The 25,579-nt window shown below is 36.4% G+C and overlaps 1 protein-coding gene and 1 pseudogene across 1 annotated transcript in view; one reads left to right on the top strand and one right to left on the bottom strand.

Moving 5' to 3' along the window:
- Nucleotides 1–2,537: 2,537 nt before the first annotated feature.
- Nucleotides 2,538–25,579, top strand: part of LOC134260568 (uncharacterized) — a gene marked incomplete at both ends in the record, with an annotated part of 31,655 nt that continues 8,613 nt past the window's right edge. The window contains 13 exons of the mRNA XM_062743114.1: nt 2,538–2,608; nt 4,162–4,337; nt 6,716–6,846; nt 7,029–7,167; nt 10,713–10,839; nt 12,206–12,312; nt 12,449–12,573; nt 13,056–13,183; nt 13,573–13,682; nt 16,373–16,525; nt 17,127–17,251; nt 17,679–17,816; nt 18,256–18,465. Coding sequence (XP_062599098.1) covers nt 2,538–2,608; nt 4,162–4,337; nt 6,716–6,846; nt 7,029–7,167; nt 10,713–10,839; nt 12,206–12,312; nt 12,449–12,573; nt 13,056–13,183; nt 13,573–13,682; nt 16,373–16,525; nt 17,127–17,251; nt 17,679–17,816; nt 18,256–18,465 — 1,740 coding nt within the window. The remainder of the gene's footprint in view (nt 2,609–4,161; nt 4,338–6,715; nt 6,847–7,028; nt 7,168–10,712; nt 10,840–12,205; nt 12,313–12,448; nt 12,574–13,055; nt 13,184–13,572; nt 13,683–16,372; nt 16,526–17,126; nt 17,252–17,678; nt 17,817–18,255; nt 18,466–25,579) is intronic.
- On the bottom strand, nt 20,156–23,206 carry LOC134260572 (uncharacterized; annotated as a pseudogene).

Genomic DNA, 25,579 nt, shown 5'->3' on the forward strand with positions numbered 1-25,579 from the left:
TGTATGATCAAGTTCACTTCTAAAGTTCTTCTGCATTCCAAAATTGAACATATGCAGGGTTTGACATTAAGCTTTTGGAATACTAGACCAGCCGGGCTACTCTGGCCAATATTTACTAGCCCTGACCCTTCAACCACTAGCCCTGACCAAACTTGCGATAAAAATATTTTAAGTACAAACTATTGAAAAATTGTGAATTAACTTTTATAATATAATTATGTAATTGTATTGGTTTATCTTTACCAATGTAATCCATATTTAAATAACGACATTTTCCCGCACACATGTCAACATCAAACCTACATGTAGGTCATATAATGTTATATGGGGCTTGTCGTTTAAGTTCTAACTGATTCAATTTGTATACAATATTAATATTGAAATTAACAATTTGATAACCCCAACTGCTGCATCTACATGTCCAGTTACTTGTAATATTATATCAGATATTTACATGTGTGTGTATGTGTGTTTATGTTTGTATATGTTTACTATAACCTTTCTTTTAGAACTTTCTATCTTGTTATTGTAAGAAACCTTTATGCCTTCTGGGCCCAAAATTGGAAATAAAATTATCTTATCTTATCTTATCTTATTGATACCATTACAATATATTTAAAGAATTTACGTTTAGTAAGAATACTGTTATTATTATGATTTTATAATTGCCATTTTCAAGGGTTACCGATGCTGTAAACATGAATCTTTTGACAATCATTAAACCACTCAGCCATTTCCACGAACGATAAAAAGCTTATTGTTTCTCTCAAGGAAAATGCCCACGTAGTTACGAATGCCTACAATGACTGTTGTTAATAATAGCGTTTCGGTCATGCTGTCTGTTACATATGTAGTTTTCTTTCTATGTATGTGACTAGAAACGTTTTAATTTTATTTTTCATTGACAATAAAGATCTTAGTTTACAAAAAATATAATAAGTTTATTTATTTATCTTACACGAACAGTCGGTCTAGTACACAGACATTTTACCCGACCGGACCCATCTTTTAGTAGACTCAGTCGGTCGGACGTGCCTTAATGTCAAACCCTGATATGCAGATCATTTTTGGGAATAAGGGAGGGGTTTTGCAATTGGGAATGGGGCCAATATTTGGCCCTACACGAGGTAGTAAAAAATCCCTGGGATGGGTTAATTTACTTCTAGGATTTTCATGTGAATCTCTGAATCATAACATCTCTTAAACATTCTCAATGTTTCCATGTGTTGAATCTCATTCATCCAAATTTTCATTTTTTTCTAATCATGCATCCTTTACTTTTATTAGCTTCTAATGCAAATATATTTCCGAAACTTTAGTTTTCAATAAAATCTTAAGCCTATTTACTATAGTTTTAAAGAAATTTTTATATATTTCTGTTTGCATATCAATAAAATGAGGACTGTAAATGGTTGCAGGTTTTCTAAAACAATCTACATTTAGAAAAATTTTTCTAGAACTTGGGGTTTTGTTTTGACATTAGTTAAAATGATAATATAAAACTATCTTTGATGTGTAAAGCATTGGAGAATACATATTTTCATAGTTAAACCTTTATTGAAGACAAATTAAATATTTTTTCTTGAAAATTTGGAGCATTATAAACAGGTTTTGGTACTGTGGTTTCATTAATTTGCATTGGCATCAATTTTCATGGATTTTGTAAAACAGATGTTTTTGAGGATACATAATTTCATGGATAAATTTAGCATTGCTTATACAAATGAATAACATATATTAATAATTTCTTAATTCAATGAACATCTTAATTTGTGGATCTGCTCAACTAACAAAATCTTCAAAAATTGGTGCTCAAGGACAATTGATAAAACCACAGTATCTGAGTTAAGCCCCCTAATTAATGTGTTTACAATGTTAATAAAATTAAATCCCAACCTCTCACTTCACTTCTATTCCATATCAATATTACAGGCAACAAACTTCAAAGTTTGTGTTTTACCAAACAATTTTTACTTTATCTATATCATTGTATTTAGGATCAACGTCAGCATGCGCCGATGTCCACCCGCGACAGTTGTACAGTGGGCGGGGCCGAACATCCTACAGGAGAGTTAGGTTAAATGTACACACCCTGGAGGTCGATATCACAGATAGCTCATCTGCAGTCAAGGCACCAATCAAAATCATCAAGTAAGGCTTAACCAAGTCAAGGCACCAATCAAAATCATCAAGTAAGACTTGACCCAGTCTAAGCACTAAGACTTAACCCAGTCAAGGCACCAATCAAAATCATCAAGTAAGACTTACCCAGTCAAGGCACCTATCAAAATCATCAAGTAAGACTTAACCAAGTCAAGGCACCAATCAAAATCATCAAGTAAGACTTAACCCAGTCAAGGCACCAATCAAAATCATCAAGTAAGGCTTAACCAAGTCAAGGCACCAATCAAAATCATCAAGTAAGACTTGACCCAGTCTAAGCACTAAGACTTAACCCAGTCAAGGCACCAATCAAAATCATCAAGTAAGACTTAACCAAGTCAAGGCACCTATCAAAATCATCAAGTAAGTCTTAACCCAGTCAAGGCACCAATCAAAATCATCAAGTAAGACTTAACCCAGTCAAGGCACCAATCAAAATCATCAAGTAAGATTTCACTCAGTCAAGCTTAAGGCACCAATCAAAATTGCCAACAAAGGCTTCAAATTCTGAAAGCAGGGCCCAATATTATATCCTTTTTTATTCTTACAAAGATGAGAAAAAAGATTAATATGTGTATGATAAGAAGTACCTGTACATTATAATTTATTAACTGTTTATCATAGATCTTTTTAAATTGCCGAAAGACTTTTTAAAAGAGAAGCCACCCTCTGATGAATATACTGTTGAACACTATATTTTGGTGACACCGTATTTTCAGGAGTTAGCTATTTGGAATTTATTAGCGAGACAAAATTTAAGCAAACTTTGGTTTCTGTTGTATATAAACCTTAATAATACAAATATACACAAGAATAAAATTTTTCGAGTGCAGACAGACTTGCATAATTACATGAAAAATAAAATTCTTACAAAATAACAAGTGATTTACAGTACTAGGAACATTTCTTTGAATAGCTGTGTTTTATTAGTTCACCTTAGCCGAAGGCTCAAGTGAGCTTTTCTGATAACATTTTGTTCGGCGTTTGTCTGTCTGTCTGTCTGTCTGTTTGTCTGTAAACTTTTCACATTTTTGACTTCTTCTCAAGAACCGCTGGGCCAATTTCAACCAAACTTGCCACAAAGTATCCTTGGGTGAAGAGGATTCAAGTTTGTTCAAATGAAGGGCTACGCCCTCATTCAAGGGGAGATAATTGGGAATTAATGAAAATTTTGTGGCATATTTTAAAAATCTTCTTCTCAAGAACCACTGTGCCAGGAAAGATGAAACTTATGGGGAAACATCCTCAGGTAGTGAAGATTCAAGTTTGTTCAAATCATGACCCCTGGGGGTAGGGCGGGGCCAAAATGGCCGACCAAAGTTTTACATAGAAATATATAGGAAAATTCTTTAAAAATCTTCTTCTCAAGAATGACAAAACCATAATTCATCATATTAATATGGGAGCATGCTCAGGTAGTGTAGATTCAAATTTGTTCAAATCATGACCCCCTGAGGTAGGTCAGTGCCAAAATGGCCGACCAAAGTTTTACATAAAATATATAGGAAAATTCTTTAAAAATCTTCCTCCCAAGAATGACAAAGCCATAAATCATCATATTGAATATATGGAAGCATGCTCAGGTAGTGTAGATTCAAGTCTGTTCAGATCATGACCCCCGGGGGTAGGGCGTGGCCAAAATGGCCGACCAAAGTTTTACATATAAAGATATAGGAAAATTCTTTAAACATCTTCTTCTCAAGAATGACAAAGCCATAATGCATCATATTTATATGGAAGCATGCTCAAATAGTGTAGATTCAATTTTGTTCAAATCATGACCCCCGGGGGTAGGGCGGGGCCAAAATGGCCGACCAAAGTTTTTAAAGATATATATATAGGAAAATTCTTTAAAAATCATTTTCTAAAAAATAGCAATTACATGATTGGTCATGGGACTACTTTTTGATTTAAACTAAAATAAAAAGCTATTTTCTACTTTTTCCTACCCTTAGTGCTCAGGTGAGCGATGTGGCCCATGTGCCTCTTGTATTGTAGTTATGGGACAGCTGGAGACAAGTTTGCTTATTCACCTCAGTGTACACCAATGGGGACCTTTAAGATCGACTTGACTGGTTCCCCATTTGTCGTCTCCGGGGATGTCCAGTGGACATGGGTCGGGACTTTTGTGTCCAGTACCGCACAGAATGGATCGGCATTCATCACCAACACGTGTAAGGGAACACTGCTTCTAAAGGAAAAACACTTGTAAAAGAAATTTTAAAGACTTGTATTATCGTTTGAACTATGAAATTCATACATGTATAATACAAATAGTGGAGAAATAAAGAAAATTTAATTATAGTGTTATAAATAATCCTTAAAACTCTTTTTACATACCTTATTTTTCAGCCAAGTCATCTTATCTTTATGCTCAATAAATTAGTATAATGTTCAGGTTGTTCTATTCAACACTATACATAAAAAATAAATATAGATGTATATATAATGAGAAATATGAACATTATGAAGGAAAACGTCTAAAATTAAATAAAAAACACTAATCAATGTTTATAACAAATAAACACACTTGCCTTTCTACTTACATTGGTTGTTAACTGTTTCAGCTTACATTGGTTGTTAACTGTTTCAGCTTTCATTTGTTATTGACTGTTTCAGCTTACTACAGTTGTTAACTGTTTCAGCATACATTGATTGTTAACTGTTTCAGTGCTCCAAGTCGCACTTACTTTTAGGTCGCTAAATGGCGACCTAAAATTTTTTTTGGTCGCCATTTCAGAATTTCTGGTCGCCATAAACAAATTTTTCACTCGCCATGATTAAAACATGTAAATAACACTATTAAAACAATGAACTAACTTCCACATATGTTATGTTTTTATCAAATCAAAGATTAATAATTACTGTGACTAGATATATCCACCCTTTGTACAGTACATTTACACAGAAGAACACAAATAATCTGATCCTAGAATTAGAGTTTAATCAAAATAAAATAAAACTTTGACAGTTGTTAAGACAGGACTTTGCCAATAATTGTTTATCATGTTTACCTGTTTGCTTACTACTACGTATCTTAACCTTTGCTCATGCAGTCATTATCAATGCCGCCAAAACACTTAATTGTGATATGCAAGCCATTGACCAAATGCTATAATAACAAAGTCACAGAAACTCTAGAAAGTTTACGACGTTTAGATGCCATTCTCTCAGAAACGTTATGTATATACGTTTCTGGTTCTATCTAACTTAACTATTACAGCATGCTGTCATAACATTACGTGATCTAAGTCCATACGACGCTTTGTAAAGTGTGTTAAAGTATTTATCTTCAAACGTTGTCTTGATAGAGAATCTTGAAAACGTAAATCTCGATCCCGATCATAAAAAGATGGACGTTGCCAGCCCAAATTTTCTCAGTCGCGAAAATGCGACTTAGTTTTAATTTCTAGTCGCAAAACCAATTTTTGGGTCGCAAATGTGACCGTTTTAGTCGCAACTTGGAGCACTGTGTTTCAGCTTACATGGGTTGTTAACTATTTCAGCTTACATTTGTTGTTAACTGTTTCAGCTTACATTAGTCGCTTATATTTCAGCTTACATTAGTCGCTAATATTTCAGCTTACATTGGTTGTTACATGTAACTGTTTCAGCTGACATTGGTTCTTAACTGTTTGAGCTTACATGGGTTGTTAACTGTTTCGGCTGACATTGGTTGCTAACTGTTTCAGCTTACATTGGTTATTGACTGTTTCAGCTGACATTGGTTGTTAACTGTTTGAGCTTACATTGGTTGTTAACTGTTTGAGCTTACATTGCTTGTTAATTGTTTCAGCTTACAGTGATTGTTAACTTTTTCTACTTACATTGGTTGTTAACTGTTTGAGCTTACATGGGTTGTTAACTGTTTCAGCTGACATTGGTTGCTAACTGTTCCAGCTGACATTGGTTATTGACTGCTTCAGCTGACATTGGTTGTTAACTGTTTGAGCTTACATGGGTTGTTAACTGTTTCAGATGACATTGGTTGCTAACTGTTTCAGCTGACATTGGTTATTGACTGTTTGAGCTTACATTGGTTGTTAACTGTTTGAGCTTACATTGGTTGTTAATTGTTTCAGCTTACAGTGATTGTTAACTTTTTCTACTTACATTGGTTGTTAACTGTTTCAGCGCACATTGGTTGTTAACTGTTTTAGCTTCCATTGATTGTTAACTGTTTGAGCTTACATGGGTTGTTAACTGTTTCAGCTTACATTGGTTGTTAACTATTTCATCTTACATTGGTTGTTAACTATTTCAGCTGACATTGGTTATTGACTATTTCAGCTGACATTGGTTGTTAACTATTTCAGCTTACATTGGTTGTTAACTATTTTAACGTACATGTGTTGTTTACTGTTTCAGCTTACATTGATTGTTAACTGTTTCAGTTTACATTGGTTGTTGACTTATTCAGCTTAATACATTGGTTGTTAACTATTTCAGCTTACATTGGTTGTTAATTATTTCTTCTTACTTGGGCTGTTAACTGTTTCAGCTTACATTGGTTGTTAATGTTTCAGCTTACATTTGTTAATGACTGTTTCAGCTTACATTGGTTGCTTTTTGGACCCGGATGAGCGACTTCTACCGAGTTCACACTTCAGTGGAGATTATGTCACCGTAGAGTACTGCATTCAGTTTTGTAACAGTAGAGGGTTTCCATTTGCTGGAATGAAGGTAGAGTCATCCCTAAGCTTTTACTTTAGTTTTTTTATGTGTTGATTTTTCTTCTTCATTTCCTTGCATATTTAAAATGCATATTCTAGTTATTTTTACCATATGATAATTTTAAAACCAAATATTATTTGAAAAAATGTTGATAAGTCAATTAAAGTTGCTTTAATCCTATTGGTTTACAGAACTCTAGCTACTGCTACTGTGGTGACAGCCATGATAGATATCCCAGGGCCAGGTCTGAGGCTGAGTGTAACTTACCTTGTGCAGGCCGAGTCTCCGAGAAGTGTGGAGGGAATGGAAGAGTATCCGTATATGATACAGGTAGATATATATTGTGTGGGATACAGAAAGATATAATATAGGATTTCAGAGTCTGCGTAGGTTTTGATTAGGCATTAAAATTGTATGAAGCAAGCAAAATGCTAACAGTTACTTATAAATTAAAAATATATCTTTCTGACATGTTTTTAGCTCACCTGAGTCGAAGGCTCAAGTGAGCTTTTCTGATCACATTTTGTCCGTCGTCCGTCCGTCCGTCTGTCTGTCGAGCTGTCTGTCCGTCTGTAAACTTTTTACATTTTCTACTTCTTCTCAAGAACCAATGGGCTAATTTTAACCAAACTTGGTACAAAGCATCCTTGGTTGAAGGGGAGTTTAAATTGTTAAAATGAAAGGCCAAGTCCCTTTACAAGGGGAGATAATCAAGAAAAGACAAAAATAGGGTGGGGTCACTATAAAATCTTCTTCTCAAGAACCACTGGGCCAGGAAAGCTGAAACTTATGTGGAAGCATCCTTGGGTAGTGTAGATATTAAATTGTTAAAATCATGACCCCCGGGGGAGGGGCGGGGCCACATGAGAGAATCCAAGTTTTACATAGAAATATATAGAACAAATCTTTAAAAATCTTCTTCTCAAGAACGACTGAGTCAGGAAAGCTGAAACTTATGTGGAAGCATCCTTGGATAGTGTAGATATTAAATTGTAAAAATCATGACTTTGGGTGGTAGGGCTGGGCCACAATAGGGAATCCAAGTTTTACATAGAAATATATAGAACAAATCTTTAAAAATCTTCTTCTCAAGAACCACTGGGCCAGGAAAGCTGAAACTTATTTGGAAGCATCCTTGGCTAGTGTTAATATTAAATTGTTAAAATCATGACCCCCGGGGTAGGGCGGGGCCACAATAGGGAATCCAAGTTTTACATAGAAATATATAGAACAAATCTTTAAAAATCTTCTTCTCAAGAACCACTGGGCCAGGAAAGCTGAAACTTATTTGGAAGCATCCTTGGGTAGTGTTAATATTAAATTGGTAAAATCATGACCCCCGGGGTAGGGCGGGGCCACAATAGGGAATCCAAGTTTTACATAGAAATATATAGAACAAATCTTTAAAAATCTTCTTCTCAAGAACCACTGGGCCAGGAAAGCTGAAACTTTTGTGGAAGCTTCCTGGGATAGTGTAGAAAATAAATTGAATTAAAATCATGACCCCCGGGGAAGGGCGGGGCCACAATAGGGAATCCAAGTTTTACATAGAAATATATAGAACAAATCTTTAAAAATCTTCTTCTCAAGAACCACTGGGCCAGGAAAGATGAAACTTATTTGGAAGCATCCTTGGGTAGTGTAGATATTAAATTGTTAATATCATGACCCCCTGGGGTAGGGCATGGCTACAATAGGGAATGCAATTTTTACATAGAAATATATAGAACAAATCTTTAAAAATCTTCTTCTCAAGAACTACTGGGCCAGGAAACTTATGTGGAAGCTTCCTGGGATAGTGTAGAAAATAAATTGAATTAAAATCATGACCCCCGGGGGAAGGGTGGGGCCACAATAGGGAATCCAAGTTTTACATAGAAAAATATAGAACAAATCTTTAAAAATCTTCTTCTCAAGAACCACTGGGCCAGGAAAGCTGAAACTTATGTGGAAGCTTCCTTGGGTGGTGTAAATATTAAATTGTAAAAATCATGACCCCCGGGGGAAGGGCGGGGCCACAATAGGGAATCCAAGTTTTACATAGGAATATATAGAACAAATCTTTAAAAATCTTCTTCTCAAGAACCACTGGGCCAGGAAAGCTGAAAGTTATATGGAAGCATCCTTGGGTAGTGTAGATATTAAATTTTTAAAATTATAAAACGGAAGGGGGTAGTGGGGCATGATAAGTATAGCAAGAGGGGGAATCTGATAAGAAAGCGATGTGGCCCATTGGCCTCTTGTCTTCTTTTGCTTGATAATATTAAGACAATTTCTTTTTTTCAGGAGTTCCCAAGGCTATCGAGGGAAGATGAGTTTATAAGATACAAGATTTATAATTATAATTAGATATTGATTTTTTCAGGAGTTCCCCAGGCTATTGAGGGAAGATGACTTTATAAGATACAAGATTTATAATTAAAATTAGATATTGATTTTTTCAGGAGTTCCCCAGGCTATTGAGGGAAGATGAGTTTATAAGATACAAGGTTTATAATTACAGTCAAAACTGCCATAGCGACCCACTGTATTAAGCGACTCACTGTCACATGTGACCGTAAAAATTCCCCCCAATGCTTTTCCCTATATATTCTACCTGTATTAAACTACCACCTGTCTAACGCGATCAACGACCATGATTTTCCTAACCAATTTTAGTAATAATAAGCAAATTTACCTGAATTTAAACTACATAATTTTCCGATTCCTACTTTCGATTTCGGTCGAACATGTTTCGTTTTTGGTTCAAACAACTACAGACACGCTTTTATTTCATTTAATAATTATTTAATGCAAGTTTTACAAATAAAACAGCATTTCAAAATGAATATTTTTACTTACGCTTTGATATTTATTGAATAAACATTACAATCTTAAACATAAACATCACGTTTTTCTGTCCAGAAATAGACCTTCGAGGTCGATCCCGATGTCATTTCATGCTATAAGGATAAATGGATATTTAGCTATAAAACCTGCCTGTTTAACTTTAATTAACAAGTAACTAAATCATAGATGTTTATTTAAGTGCATTGTGTCAACAATGGGTATGTAAACACACGCTATCTAGCACCCACACCAAGTGATAATTGAAGTGATTTAAATACCTGGTCACAAACAGGCAATTAGACACGGTAGTTAAGTAATGAAAAAAAAAAATTAATTAGGTTAAATAAATATTTCAGTCATAAATATAATTTAATTTGATACAAAGTGCATAACAAAAATCATGATACAGTTTTTATTCTTAGTAATATGCAAAACATACGAAGTTATATGTATAGGCTATCATGTAAAAAAAAATATTAGGGGGAAAAAAACTGCAGCATTTTTATACTGAATGAAAAAATATTAATATTTTCAGATATTCACAATTTCTCCCAATATTCAAACGACTCGTGCGGATCAAGAAATTTTTATTTCCTAAACAGGACAATTCTAAAAGCGTTTTAGAGTTAAGAGTTATACCTATTTAAAAAGAGTGGAAATAAACATAAGGTGTTATGAAATACATTCAACATACACATGTGATATTTTTAGCATCGTATATTTGAACACTGCTGAAAATAAGCAAACTGTATTAAGAGACCACCTGTCATATGTGACCTTTTTTCCTTTCTCCGTTGGAAGGTCTCTTAATACAGGTTTGACTGTATAATTGGATATTGATTTTTTCAGGAGTTCCCCCAGGCTATTGAGGGAAGATGAGTTTATAAGATACAAGATTTATAATTATAATTAGATGTTGATTTTTTCAGGAGTTCCCCAGGCTATTGAAGGAAGACATTGAGTTTATAATTAGATGTTGATTTTTTCAGGAGTTCCCTACGCTATTAAGGGAAGATGAGTTTATAATTAGATGTTGATTTTTTCAGGGGTTCCCCAGGCTATTGAGGGAAGATGTGGGGGATATCCAGGGAGTTGTTTTCCTGCCCTGAAGTCTGATCCGAGTGTTCCTAAGCTACAACTGTCACTGATTCGCACACAGCCTTGCCTACAGCCGTAATGTATCAGATAATTTATCTCATCCATAAAGTATCTCAGGCGTAATGTATTGGATTATGTAAGATTATATAATATGTAAGGTTGTGATATTTTATATGATGTAGGTCCAGTCCCTGTAAGAATGAGGGGGCGTGTGTTGCTGTCGGTGGGCGGGGCTACAGATGTCAGTGTTGTAATATTTCATTGTTTTCTGTGATGTAGATCCAGTCCCTGTAAGAATGAGGGGGTGTGTGTTGCTGTCGGTGGGCGGGGCTACAGATGTCAGTGTTGTAATAAACCATTATTTTGTATGATGTAGATCCAGTCCCTGTAAGAATGAGGGGGCGTGTGTTGCTGTCGGTGGGCGGGGATACAGATGTCAGTGTTGTAATAAACCATTATTTTGTATGATGTAGATCCAGTCCCTGTAAGAATGAGGGGGCGTGTGTTGCTGTCGGTGGGCGGGGCTACAGATGTCAGTGTTGTAATAAACCATTATTTTGTATGATGTAGGTCCAGTCCCTGTAAGAATGAGGGGGTGTGTGTTGCTGTTGGTGGGCGGGGATACAGATGTTTGTGTGTAATATTTCACTGTTTTCTGTGATGTAGATCCATTCCCTGTAAGAATGAGGGGGTGTGTGTTGCTGTCGGTGGGCGGGGCTACAGATGTCAGTGTTGTAATAAACCATTATTTTGTATGATGTAGATCTAGTCCTTGTAAGAATGAGGGTGTGTGTGTTGCTGTTGGTGGGCGGGGCTACAGATGTCAGTGTTGTAATAAACCATTATTTTGTATGATTTAGACCCAGTCCCTGTAAGAATGAGGGGGTGTGTGTTGCTGTTGGTGGGCGGGGCTACAGATGTCAGTGTTGTAATAAACCATTATTTTGTATGATTTAGATCCAGTCCCTGTAAGAATGAGGGGGCGTGTGTTGCTGTTGGTGGGCGGGGCTACAGATGTAAGTGTTGTAATAAACCATTGTTTTCTGTGATGTAGATCCAGTCCCTGTAAGAATGAGGGGGTGTGTGTTGCTGTCGGTGGGCGGGGCTACAGATGTCAGTGTTGTAATATTTCATTGTTTTCTGTGATGTAGATCCAGTCCCTGTAAGAATGAGGGGGCGTGTGTTGCTGTCGGTGGGCGGGGCTACAGATGTCAGTGTTGTAATAAACCATTATTTTGTATGATTTAGATCCAGTCCCTGTAAGAATGAGGGGGCGTGTGTTGCTGTCGGTGGGCGGGGCTACAGATGTCAGTGTTGTAATAAACCATTGTTTCTGTGATGTAGATCCAGTCCCTGTAAGAATGAGGGGGCGTGTGTTGCTGTCGGTGGGCGGGGCTACAGATGTCAGTGTCATAATAAAACATTGTTTTGTATGATGTAGATCCAGTCCCTGTAAGAATGAGGGGGTGTGTGTTGCTGTCGGTGGGCGGGGCTACAGATGTCAGTGTTATGAAGGCTACAGTGGATACAATTGTGAACTTCAAAATGGTAAGAATAAAAATGTGTTTCAGAATATATATTTTACTGGTACTCTATAATATATTTTAAGTATTTTCTTGGATGATTAAGAATAAGTCCACCGGTTTACTGGTTCTCAGTGTTAATGCTGTGATATTTTTTACAGAGACAGTCGTGTTCGCCGCTGTTGGTTGTCCAGCTGGGTACCAGGCAGAGAAGTGTGTGTGTAGAGATGACAATTGTGCCGGGGCCCGCTTTAATGGAGATGTCTGTCAAACACAGCAAGGCTCAGTAAGACCTGGCATAGGGGCCATAGACAAGCTCATTTTTGATCTCAGTCTCACTTTTCCATTAATATATTCCTGTTGTTGAAGTGTGACAGTGATCATAAGTGGGATTGTCTAAGTTTTATGGTCCCAAAGCCAGATTTCTCTTGGCTGTTTTATTGTACTGAAGTTATGTTTTTACAGCCTAATTTCATGGTGCAATAGGTATACAGCAGAGATTAGTTTATAAGACTTGCTTTGTAGTACTGTATTAGTGTATAGTTATTTTCCTACTAAAAATGTTTTGCAAACCCCACAAGTCCAAAAATATTATCTTAGGCCCAATTTACACAGTGGTCACTGACAGCAGGATTTAGTGATATAACGGTGAAATTCATGTTAGACCCTACATTTCCTGACACATTTTTAAAGTACAGTAGTGTACATGTTTTTTTACCAGGTAGGGTTTAATGGACAAAGGATATAAAATTCAAGTTTCTCTTTCAGCCTAAGGTGACCTGCAGACCCAGTAGTTCAGCCCATGTGATTTTGTTCAATGTGGACGGTAACCAGGGACAACAGTCTATTTCCTGTCCAGTGGGAGCGGATCTAGTGGGGTGTTCCTACTGGGATAAGTAAGATACATTCAACTTACTTCTGGTCAGCTTGCTAAATGACCAATCTATGGAGTGAAGATCACTGAATCTCCTTAAAACAGTCTGTTTCAAAGATTTTATTATCTATTGAGTGATCTGTACATATGTAGAAAAAAAAAAACGTGCTGAAAACCTTTTAGTTTGAATTTTATGTTTGGTTGACCTTTACCTTGACCTTTGACATCAGCATTTTTAGTTCAAATGGGTTCAATTTGTTTTATTAACAAAATAACACTGTTTATAGTTGAATGATTATTTAAAAAAAAAATTAACATGACAACTTTATGTTTTGCTTGACAACATAAATTAAAGTGTACATCTTCCTAAAATGTGAAACTAAATGGTGTCCTCTTAACTTCCCAATACAGGTCAGGGCAGAAAATTTCCAATGGTGAGGCAGACAGGGCTAGATATTTGTCAGGGCAGTGTGCTCTCCTTCACCCCTGTCAACAGTGTACTCTACAGGCCAGGTGTAAAAGTAGGTATAAATCATAACAGTATACCCTACAGGCCAGGTGTAAAAGTATGTATAATACAGAACAGTGTACCTTACAGGCCAGGTGTAAAAGTAGGTATAATACAGAACAGTGTACCTTACAGGCCAGGTGTAAAAGTAGGTATAATACAGAACAGTGTACCTTACATGCCAGGTGTAAAAATATAATACAGAACAGTGTTACAGGTCAGGTGTAAAAGTAGTGTGAACATTGAACTCTACAGGTCAGGTGTAAAAGTAGATATAATACAGAACAGTACCCTACAGGTCAGGTGTAAAAGTATGTATAATATAGAACAGTGAACCCTACAGGTCAGGTGTTAAAGTAGGTTAATACAGAACAGTTTTAGGTGTAAAAGTATGTATAATACTGAACAGTGAACCCTACAGGTCAGGTGTAAAAGTAGGTATAATATAGAACAGTGAACCCTACAGGTCAGGTGTAAAAGTAGGTATAATACAGAACAGTGTACCCTACAGGTCAGGTGTAAAAGTATGTATAATACTGAACAGTGAACCCTACAGGTCAGGTGTAAAAGTAGGTATAATACAGAACAGTGTACCCTACAGGTCCAAAAAGTATGTATAATATTGAACCCTACCAATTTACAGAACAGTGTACCCTGACAGGTCAGATGTAAAATATATAATATAGAACAGTGAACCCTACAGGTCAGGTGTAAATGTATGTATAATATAGAACAGTGAACCCTACAGGTCAGGTGTAAAAGTAGGTATAATACAGAACTATGTACCCTACAGGCCAGGTGTAAAAGTATGTATAATACAGAACAGTGTACCCTACAGGTCAGGTGTAAAAGTAGGTATAATACAGAACTGTACCCTACAGGTCAGGTGTAAAAGTATGTATAATATAGAACAGTGAACCCTACAGGTCAGGTGTAAAAGTAGATATAATACAGAACAGTGTACCTTACAGGCCAGGTGTAAAAGTAGGTATAATACAGAACAGTGTACCTTACATGCCAGGTGTAAAAGTAGGTATAATACAGAACTGTACCCTACAGGTCAGGTGTAAAAGTATGTATAATACTGAACAGTGAACCCTACAGGTCAGGTGTAAAAGTAGGTATAATACAGAACAGTGTACCCTACAGGTCAGGTGTAAAAGTAGGTATAATACAGAACAGTACCCTACAGGTCAAGTGTAAAAGTAGGTATAATACAGAACAGTGTACCCTACAGGCCAGGTATAAAAGTATGTATAATACAGAACAGTGTACCCTACAGGTCAGGTGTAGAAGTAGGTATAATACAGAACAGAGAACTCTACAGGTCAGGTGTAAAAGTAGGTATAATACAGAACAGAGAACTCTACAGGTCAGGTGTAAAAGTAGGTATAATACAGAACAGTGTACCCTACAGGCCAGGTATAAAAGTATGTATAATACAGAACAGTTCCCTACAGGTCAGGTGTAAAAGTAGGTATAATGAACATTTTGTAAAAGTAGGTGTAATACAGAACAGTGTACTCTACAGGCCAGGTGTAAAAGTAGGTATAATACAGTGTACCCAACAGGCCAGGTGTAAAAGTAGGTATAATACAGTACAACTAGTGTACCCTACAGGTCAGGTGTAAAAGTATGTATAATACAGAACAGTGAACCCTACAGGTCAGGTGTAAAAATAGGTGTAATACAGTACAGTGTACCCTACAGGTCAGGTGTAAAAATAGGTGTAATACAGTACAGTGTACCCTACAGGTCAGGTGTAAAAGTATGTATAATACAGAACAGTGTACCGTACAGGTCAGGTGTAAAAGTAGGTATAATACAGAACATTGAACTCTACAGGTCAGGTGTAAAAGTAGATATAATACAGAACAGTACCCTACAGGTCAGGTGTAAAAGTATGTATAATATAGAACAGTGAACCCTACAGGTCAGGTGTTAAAGTAGGTATAATACAGAACAGTACCCTACAGGTCAGGTGTAAAAGTAGGTATAATACAGAACAGTGTACCCTACAGGTCAGGTGTAAAAGTATGTATAATACTGAACAGTGAACCCTACAGGTCAGATGTAAAAGTAGGTATAATACAGGTCAGATGTAAAAGTATGTATAATATAGAACAGTGAACCCTACAGGTCAGGTGTTAAAGTAGGTATAATACAGAACAGTGTACCCTACAGGTCAGGTGTAAAAGTAGATATAATACAGAACAGTGAACCCTACAGGTCAGGTGTAAAAAGAGGTGTAATACAGTACAGTGTACCCTACAGGTCAGGTGTAAAAGTAGATATAATACAGTACAGTACCCTACAGGTCAGGTGTAAAAGTAGGTATAATACAGAACAGTACCCTACAGGTCAGGTGTAAAAGTAGGTATAATACAGAACAGTGTACCCTACAGGTCAGGTGTAAAAGTAGGTATAATACAGTACAGTGTACCCTACAGGTCAGGTGTAAAAGTAGGTATAATACAGTACAGTGTACCCTACAGGTCAGGTGTAAAAGTAGGTATAATACAGTACAGTGTACCCTACAGGTCAGGTGTAAAAATAGGTGAAATACAGTACAGTGTACCCTACAGGTCAGGTGTAAAAGTAGGTATTATTCAGAACAACTAGTGTATTATATTTGAAAAATTCCATACAATAGCTCCTCATCTTAACTCAGCTCATTACTGATTGATATAAAATCAATTTCAGAGTACGACTGCGGATGTAAAAATGGTGGTCACTGTCACAGAATAACGGGAGAGTGTGTGTGTACTGACGGTTACTCGGGGGAAAAATGTGAAGTGTTTGATTACTGTGGCTTCTACGAAAATGAGAGGAACACACCGGCTTGTGGCTCAGCAGGTAAGATAATCCAAAGGTGGCTCAGCAGGTAAGATAATCCAAAGGTGGCTCAGCAGGTAAGATAATCCAAAGGATAATCCAAAAAAATATCATATGGCTCAATAGGTCTATTATTCCAAAGGAATGTCCTGTATAATAGGCTTGTAGTTCTAGAGGAATGTTCCCCTTATGGACAAGGTGGTAGGTTATTCCAAAGGAATAGAGCCCACCTGGGCACCACCTGGCTAAGTGGATAAATTATTCTAGAGGAATGTACCTCCATTTCGCCTCAGTGGGTAATTAATATTGTAGAGGAACACTCCATTACTTGGCTCAATAAGTCATTTAAAGGGAATGCTTTACTGTGGGCTTGGTGAATATTAGTAATTCCACATAAATTTAACACCACTGTGTGGATTTATATTGAGAAATTATTCTTGAGGAACTAAAAACTAAAAAGGATTTTTTCTTTACACTTTGAAATTAAATTATCAATTTAAGTATTTAAGTGATAATTGACTTACATAAGATTAATTTTTGCTTATTTTACATTAACATATGTACATGTACTCTTTCTATTGTGGCAGTATTATATCTGACAGTAGTCTGATTTCTGTTACAGGGTTCTGTTCTGCGGTTCCGGAGAACACGATTCGTGTTTATGGTGGTGACCAGAGGGGAGACCACTGCATATTTCCCTTCAGTGTGAACGGTCTGTCCTACTCCAAGTGTGTGGAAGACAATACAGTGAGTTTTCTGCTGTTGATAGACGTATAAATCTTTGTGGAATATCTATACATGTGAAAAAACATATTTTTTATATTAAAAACAATATAATGATACTATAAACCAACTTTTATTCAGGACAAACTTATTTCCCGATTAAAGGGGAGTAAAGTAGTTTGCGACAATTTATGTTCTCAATCAAGCAGTTTGGGATCTGTTGTTAATAGACACAGATCAAGATGAGAAATATTAACAATCCTGTGGCTTTCTCGAATCTGTCGAAAATTTCTTGCAAATGAATAAATTTTGGTTTACAGTATTTAAATATAATTTAAATTTTATTTGAATTCATTGATTTAAATGGCACAGTTAGACCATGTTAGGTGTCATCTATAAATTAAACCATATCTTCATCGTAGGTTTTATACTAAAGACGTTTCTTTCTCAGTCAGATCCCCCATTCGCATGTGGTGCTGTGTTTGACGGTTCTCGGGATGGTTACATCGACCTCGGACCCTGGTCCCCGGGACCCCGGTACACGATAGCAGCCTGGGTCAGACCTTCTGTAGCTGATGGGACAAGACGGGTCAGTTATTTATGTCTCATTGTCTTCAAATCATAATCACTGAAAATTAAAAGGAACACAAGGCTTTTGAAATGAAGTTTGAACTTTTGTGTAATCTTATCCAACCACTTTTGTCTGTTTAAAAAAGCAGAGATGTCAGACTGTCAGTGGAGATTAAACTGTCAGTAGACATAATGTAACACATTATACTGTAAAATTACATATTTTCGTGGCTTGAGGATCGAAAATATTTTGGTTCATGGTGATTTGATTTTGTGATGGAAGAATTGTTTAGAAGTAATATATGTAAAAAATTGCATTACATGGTGGACAAAAATTCATGAGTTTCTTGATACCTTGAAAATCACAAAAATTAAACCCTCTTGAAAATTAGTGATTTCACAGTAATCAGCTTTGACAAACTGTCATTGGTGTATCATTATTTTTTTGTCTCTTACAGACTATCATTGGAGGGGTAGCTTCCTGTAAGGATTTTGGAATTTACCACTTTGAGAACTTCTGGATGTACTATAAAGGGAAGAACTGGACGTGTACCAAGGGAGTGGACAGCTTTGTCCCTATCAGGGCGGGGCAGTGGTACCTGGTGGCTGTCAGTAACAATGGGACCCACGTCACGGGGTATACCAACAATCATAGCACCACCGTGGAGGTAAGAACCACAAGAATATAATATACATTAAATACTACCCCAGCACCACCTTAGAGGTAAGATCCACAATAATATAAATACTATCACAGCACCACTGTGGAGGTAAAAACCACATTGTAATGCAATTATTTTGTAAAACACATTTTGAATGGACCATGCACTGATGCTTGAAGCAGTTAAACAAGCATTTATGAGAGTGAAAGGTTTTCATTGGGATGTAATAATAGAGCGATGCAAAAACACAATATGCTTCGTGACTTATATCATATGACGAAACTCAACAGCATAAGCAAACAAAATGCATAGAAATATTGGGGATACCTTTTCAACAGCATCAATATTTTTGTTACCTTGACCTTTTCTTTGACTCTTAATTTCCTTTTTCATTTTAGAGTTATTTAAGCTCTGTTTCAAAGAAACCATTCAAGATATTTATACCCCCCGCAAACGAAGTTTGGGGGGGTATATAGGAATCACCTTGTCCGTCTGTCCGTCTGTCTGTCTGTCTAGCTGTCTGTCTGTCCGTCTGTCCGTCCGTCCGTCTGTCTGTGCAATCGTGTCCGGTCCATATCTTTCTTACAGAGGGACATTAGAATCTACCACTCCACACTAAGATTGCTCATGACCTAAGGGTGTGTCATGACCTTGACCCAAGGTCATTTGGGGAAGTTCAAGGTCACTGAAAGAAAAATTTAATAATTCGTGTCCGGTCCATATCTTTCTTATGGATAAACTTGGTAGGTTCTCATTTCACACAAAGATTGCCCATGACCCAAGGGTGTGTCATGACCTTGACCCAAGGTCATTCAGGGAAGTTCAAGGTCACTGGAAGAAAATTTCATAAATCATGTTTGATACATATCTTTTATAGATAAACTTGGTAGGTTCTCATTTCACCCAAAGATTGCTTATGACCTAAGGGTGTGTCATGACCTTGACCCAAGGTCATTTGAAGAAGTTCAAGGTCGCTGAAAGAAAAGTTTCATTATTCGTGTCCGGTCCATATCTTTCTTATGGATAAACTTGGTAGCTTTTTATTTCACACAGAGATTGCCCATGACCCAAGGGTGTGTCATGACCTTGAACCAAGGTTATTTGGGGAATTTCAAGGTCACTGGAAGAAAAATATCATAATTCGTGTCCGCTCCATATCTTTCTTATGGATAAACTTGGTAGGTTCTTTTTCACAAAGATTGCCCATGACCCAAGGATGTGTCATGACCTTGACCCAAGGTCATTTGGAGAAGTTCAAGGTCACTGGTAGAAAAATTTCATAATTCGTGTCCGCTCCATATCTTTCTTATGGATAAACTTGGTAGGGTTCTCATTTCACTGAAAGATTGCCCATGACCCAAGGGTGTGTCATGACCTTGACCCAAGGTTATTTGGGGAAGTTCAAGGTCACTGGAATAAAAATTTCATAATTCGTGTTTGATACATACATGTATCTTTATTATGGAAAAACTTACTTCTGAAAAACCCAGCGGGGGGTATTTTGTCCCGTTTGGACAGTTCTAGTTTTTTCAAAACTTCATAATTATTCTGATGCATATATATGTCAACTATTCATCAGCATCGACATTTTTTGTCATTGGCTTTTACCTTTCTTTGCTTTATTCAGTGTTTACCTCAGTTTTATAGAAAATATATATTGTTTATAGTCACTTAATTATTAATTATTAAACTAATGAGTTATAAGATGTCCTTTAATTAAGTATAATTTTACTTGCACTAAATGAACATTTGCATTAAATCACAGAATCGAGAACATATATAGAGATGTTTGATGTTGATATCAAGTACTGGATGATTTCCATGTTTATGTTTCATTAATGTAAATAACTCATAATACAGACATGTCATAAGGAATAAACATTTGCTGTTTATTTCATGTACTGGATGACTTTCACTTCCCCTGAATCGAACAGCCCTACCCACAACCTCCCCTCACTGTCCACACTCAGTCCACTAGGATTCTCTAGTCCACAATTATCCACACATCTCAGGAACTGTCCATTCTGATCTAGAATGTGTAGACAGTTATTGAATTGATCAGCAACAATGATGTGACCCATGGAGTCTGTCACTATTTGGTAAGGACAGAATGATTCCTTTCCCCCTGGAGGTTTGTTGTTGTATCTGAATCTGACTTTTCCTGTCCTGTCCACCACTACCACTGTGCTCTAGCATTCTGATCAGAGGCCACTATGTCTCCATTGTTGTTCTCCACCGCATGTACTGCATATTTTCCTCCCTGATAGATTGGATCCCCATGTTCATCTTTATCTATTTCCTGTGTCACTCTCTGTCCCTGATAACGGACTATTTTATAATGACTATCATCAGTAGTACTCAAACTAACGAGGATGTCCCCTGACCTGGTACAGCACAGTTGTAATGGATACCAGCCCCTTGGTGTGGTGATCAGTGTCTCTGTCTTCCCATCTCTGACAATGTTCACAGTTCTATTGCCAGTATCAGTGTATATCAGTTCTCCCTGTCTGGTCACTGTAATGTCACTAGGCAAGTCATAACATGTACTGGTGACAGTGTCTTGTACAACTCCATGTATGTCCACACAGGTTATCATTTTGTCTTCTCCACTAACCCAAGCTTTATCTGATCCTACACAGGCCACTTTATATAACTTTTTAACATTTGTTGGAATTGTTGCAATCACTTTAGCTTCTTCTAATATTTTTTTAACAGATAAAAAGGAGACTTCATCTGTCAGACTGGATAGTAATGTCTGTGTCATTGTAGCCTTGTATTCTCCTAATTCTATGCTGAGTTCTCTCCCTTGGACTGTGTTTGTTTGAAGAGAGGGCAATGGTAAATCAGGTATTTGTGGAATGTTTCTGTATTCCTTCAGTTTAGATTGGTAGTTGTTGACATCAGACACTTTGTTAGACTTCAGGATTTCTTTGTTTTCTTGAACAGTTTGGATCATACTGGAATTCTGATTTCTGAGTTTGGAGTGGCATGATTTAAGAGTTGTAATATGATGATCTCTGAGTGACTGGATCAGGGATTCCATTTTGTTAAAGATGTTGTCCACCTCTAGGTGCCATTGTTTCCTCTGATTTTTAGCTTGTTTCTCAAGTTGTACAAAGTGGGCCATGGATTTGGAAATTTTATTTTCCGCTTCTGTATCCTTTGCTCTGTTTTTGGGAATAATGGCCTCAATTTGTTCAGTTTCTCGTTTAATTTTTTCTCTCACTTTGGTAATTACGTCTGCCATATCTTCAATCATATGACCCCTATGTTGACCAGTGAGACATTTTATGCAGACTGGGACATCACACTGTTGACAGTGGGCCTCACATCTCTGGTGGGAATGAGATGTACACTGAGGGAACACAAGCTGTACTGTACGCTTGGTGAAAGGAACAATGTCATGCTTCATGGACTTGAGGCTCTTGACATGTTTGTTGATGCAGTCTTCACACAGACCGACTTGGCAGCTGTTACAGAATTGCTGGACAGGTTTGGCACAAAGGTCACAGGTTATAAGTTCCTGTGCCTGGCTGGTGGCAGTGGCCATGTTATCTCAAAATACTGACCATACCTGTAAAATATGAATGACTTATATATGGAGAGAAAATTTATTTGATTACATGACACCATATTTTACCTGTTGCTATGCATGTACATAAGCCTTGGAACATTGTCAACTGAACTTAACAGATTTTACCTGACCATAAAATTATTGACCCTTTCCAGAAGTAATTGCTCTGTTTACTTGCCATAAACTACTGTTTACCAACTATTATTCGCGATTCATCAATTTAAAATCAATCCGCGATGATTAATTTCCATGACCGAGGAAACATTCTGTACAAATTCTTAACAAAATGAATGGGTTCCCAGCGATTAATATTCACGAGTTAAAGGAGATCGTGTAACTCTGTGATATTTCTCACTAACGAATAAAAGTTGGTTTACAGTATACTTTGGGTACCTTAGGTTGTAAATAGGCAAAGAAAGGATGAAGTGTTCCTCTCCAAAGGGAGATACTGTAAACCAACTTTTATTCGCCAGTAGTAAACTAGTTCGCGACGATTAATTTTTCGCGATCAAGCCTCTTTTGGAGCTGTTTTTGATAGAAAACCGATTTCAAGGACCCGTTCGCGGCGAGAAATATCGCGATGAGGAGGCTCTTGCAAACCTCGCGAAAATATCTCGCACGTGAATAAAAGTTGGTTTAAAGTAATTAGGAAATATTAAAAACAGAGTGGGGTTATTTTAAAATTTTCTGACGAGGAAGTGATACAGTATACACTGCATGTCTGTCTAAATTATCTGTTCTACAGATCTACATTTCTTCAGCTATGTCAATATGTTGCTGTAATGTTCAGGAATTCATAGTTTAACCCAATCATTTTATTGTAATGAGACCACATTGTTGAACTAATCAGAAAAAAGTCCTCTTGTAGTTTTTGTTCAATTTGTTTACAGTATCATCCGTTAGAAAAAGGTGAAATACATTGTGAAACTCAATGTATTTCTGGACATCTACAAAATTTTTTATCATATATTTTACAATGTGCAAATTTGCTCTAGCTACCAAAATGTCCCCAGAGTTCCATGCAGGTTTCTAAACTTGAATTGCCTTTCTAGTTTGTAAAACCCATTTCTAAATTAAAGTAATCTTAATATTCAATCATAAATAAGTATTTTTACCTAGCCTTTTATCCTGTATTATACATTATTCTGCTGCCTTTCTGTACTTTATCCTGTATTATACATGATTTCTCTGTTCTTCATCAGTAAGAGGTTCAGCCATTCTTTAGTTTTGTTTTGGTGTTTATACTTCCTGGTTCACTGTTGTCATGTGACACCAGGTGTTTCCAGATCACCTGACAAGATTTAAAGGTAAACTGTGTACTGTAGATAGTTGTTTTATGACTGTGCAGATAGTTGAGCTGTGATTGCAGTTCAGAATTAAGGGAATAATATGTCCTAAAAGCATGGCTAGAATTAAAAGCCTAAGGGGGCTTGCTCCTAGTGTGTAATTATAATTTAGTTTTTATTTAAAAAATCATATACATGCAGTAATAAAAAATAGGCCTTTCAACTGCCACTGGGTTCAATGAGAGAACGATATCATTACCAAAACCAAAACAAGGTCTAATCATGACCCCTGGGGGAGGGTGAGGCCACAATGGATGCATATCAAAGTTTTACATAGGAATACATATATAGGAACAATCTTTAAAAAATCTTCTCAAGAACAGCAAATTAAAGCCTAAATGATTGATCATATCTATATGGAATCATTCTCAAGTAGTGTAGATTCAAATTTGTTCAAATCATGACCCCCGAGGGTTAGTTTAAGGGCCACAATTGACAATTTAATTTTACATAGGAATATATCTTTAAAAATCTGCTATATTGGAGGTCAATGTGCTCTTATTCCTTCATTATTCAACCAACTATAAATTCACCTGAACCGAAAGCTCAAGTGAGCTTTACTGATCAAAATTTGTCCGTTGTCTGTTATTGTGTCGTTAACTTCTCACATTTTGATCTTCTTTTCAAGAACCACTGGACCATTTTCAACCAAACTTGCCACAAAGTATCCCTGGGTGAAGGGAATTCAGGTTTTTTCAAATGAAGGGGCACGACCTCTTCCAAGAGGAGATAATTAAGATGAATTAATGGTATCTTTTAAAAATTTTCTCATGTTTATTCACGTTTATTCAAGTGATGACCCCTTGGGCAAGGGTGGGGCCATAATTGGTGATCAGAGTAGGATTACATAAAAAAAATAGTTTAAATCCTATTTTCCAGAAAAGCAAAGTTGTAATTGGTCATAGTTATATGGAAGCATCCTCAAGTAGTGTAGATTCAAGTTTGTTCAAATCATGACCCCCGTGGGTAGAGTGGGGCCACAATGGGTAATCAAGGTTTTTTTCGTATGAATACCTAGGAAAAATCATTAAATTTCTTTTATTCAAAACCATGATTGATCATCAATCAGAAAGCATCAAAAAAGGTAAGTGTAGATTTAAATTTGTTTAAATCAAGACAAATCAGGAGAATAGAGGAGCCATTGAGGTGGATCATAACAAAGGAATATAAAGGTTACTTTAATTAAAATTTTCATTTTATAAACAGCAAAGCTATTATATGTCATATTAATTCAAAAGCATTCATAGGAAGTGTAGATTTAAGTTTGTTCAAATACTAGTATCCCCCTTTCCCGAACCCATTTTTATAATAATTTTAAATTTTTCAACACTGAACTTATTTTTGCTTTGTGGCTCCTGTGCCTCTTGTACCGGTAATACTGGTAATTGTGGGGTAGAAAGCATGGTTTTTCTGAAAAATAGACATTTGTAAGTCTATTAGAGCTTCTTATTCCATAATGATTTTCCTTAAATATTTCTGCTACACCCTCTTAAATTTGGTAAAACAAAAAGGAAAAATTATATAGGGTGAGTTAACCATTCATCGGACACATACCTTGCTTCGGACAACTTTAGGCAATAAACTCTCTTTCAACTTGTGAGTTCCATGTATTTATTTGTTTCTGTCTTGAAGCTGAAGATTTAAATTTTTTGATAATGCCGATTGTTATCACTATGCTGTGATAAAAATACCCCGAGAATGGCCTTGAAGTTACGTCATATTTTACATCACCAAAGGGGGGTAACCAGAAATTTATGATTTTGCAATTTTTAGAGTTATCGTTCTTTAAATTCGACTTCGACGGAACGAGTCGGACTTTGGTGAATTTTGTCAATGATTGGTAATTTTGCATAAATTATAAAGAAATTTCATTTTTAATGTTTCTTTAATTCTAATTAGAGCTGGTTTTTACTAGTATGCTCATTTCACCGTACATCGGACACAAATTAACCATGCATTGGACACTTTCCGATGCAAAGGTAAACACTACCATCTTCATACAGAACCCGAATGACAGCTGTTTCTTGCAGAAATAGAAAATAAAAACTCTATATTTTCAGTCAAAATGTAAGTTATCGATATATGACGTTTAGAATTTGACACATATTTATTTCTCCAAACCAAAGCTATAAACCATGAGAAAAAAAGCGCGAATATTATCGCATTACAAGCATTTTAAAGCAGTTCTTACTAATCTTAG

Source organism: Saccostrea cucullata, unplaced genomic scaffold, assembly GCF_032062105.1.
Source record: "Saccostrea cucullata isolate Sc308-1 unplaced genomic scaffold, CSIRO_AGI_Scuc_v1 ctg1924, whole genome shotgun sequence".
Classification (NCBI taxonomy): domain Eukaryota; kingdom Metazoa; phylum Mollusca; class Bivalvia; order Ostreida; family Ostreidae; genus Saccostrea; species Saccostrea cuccullata.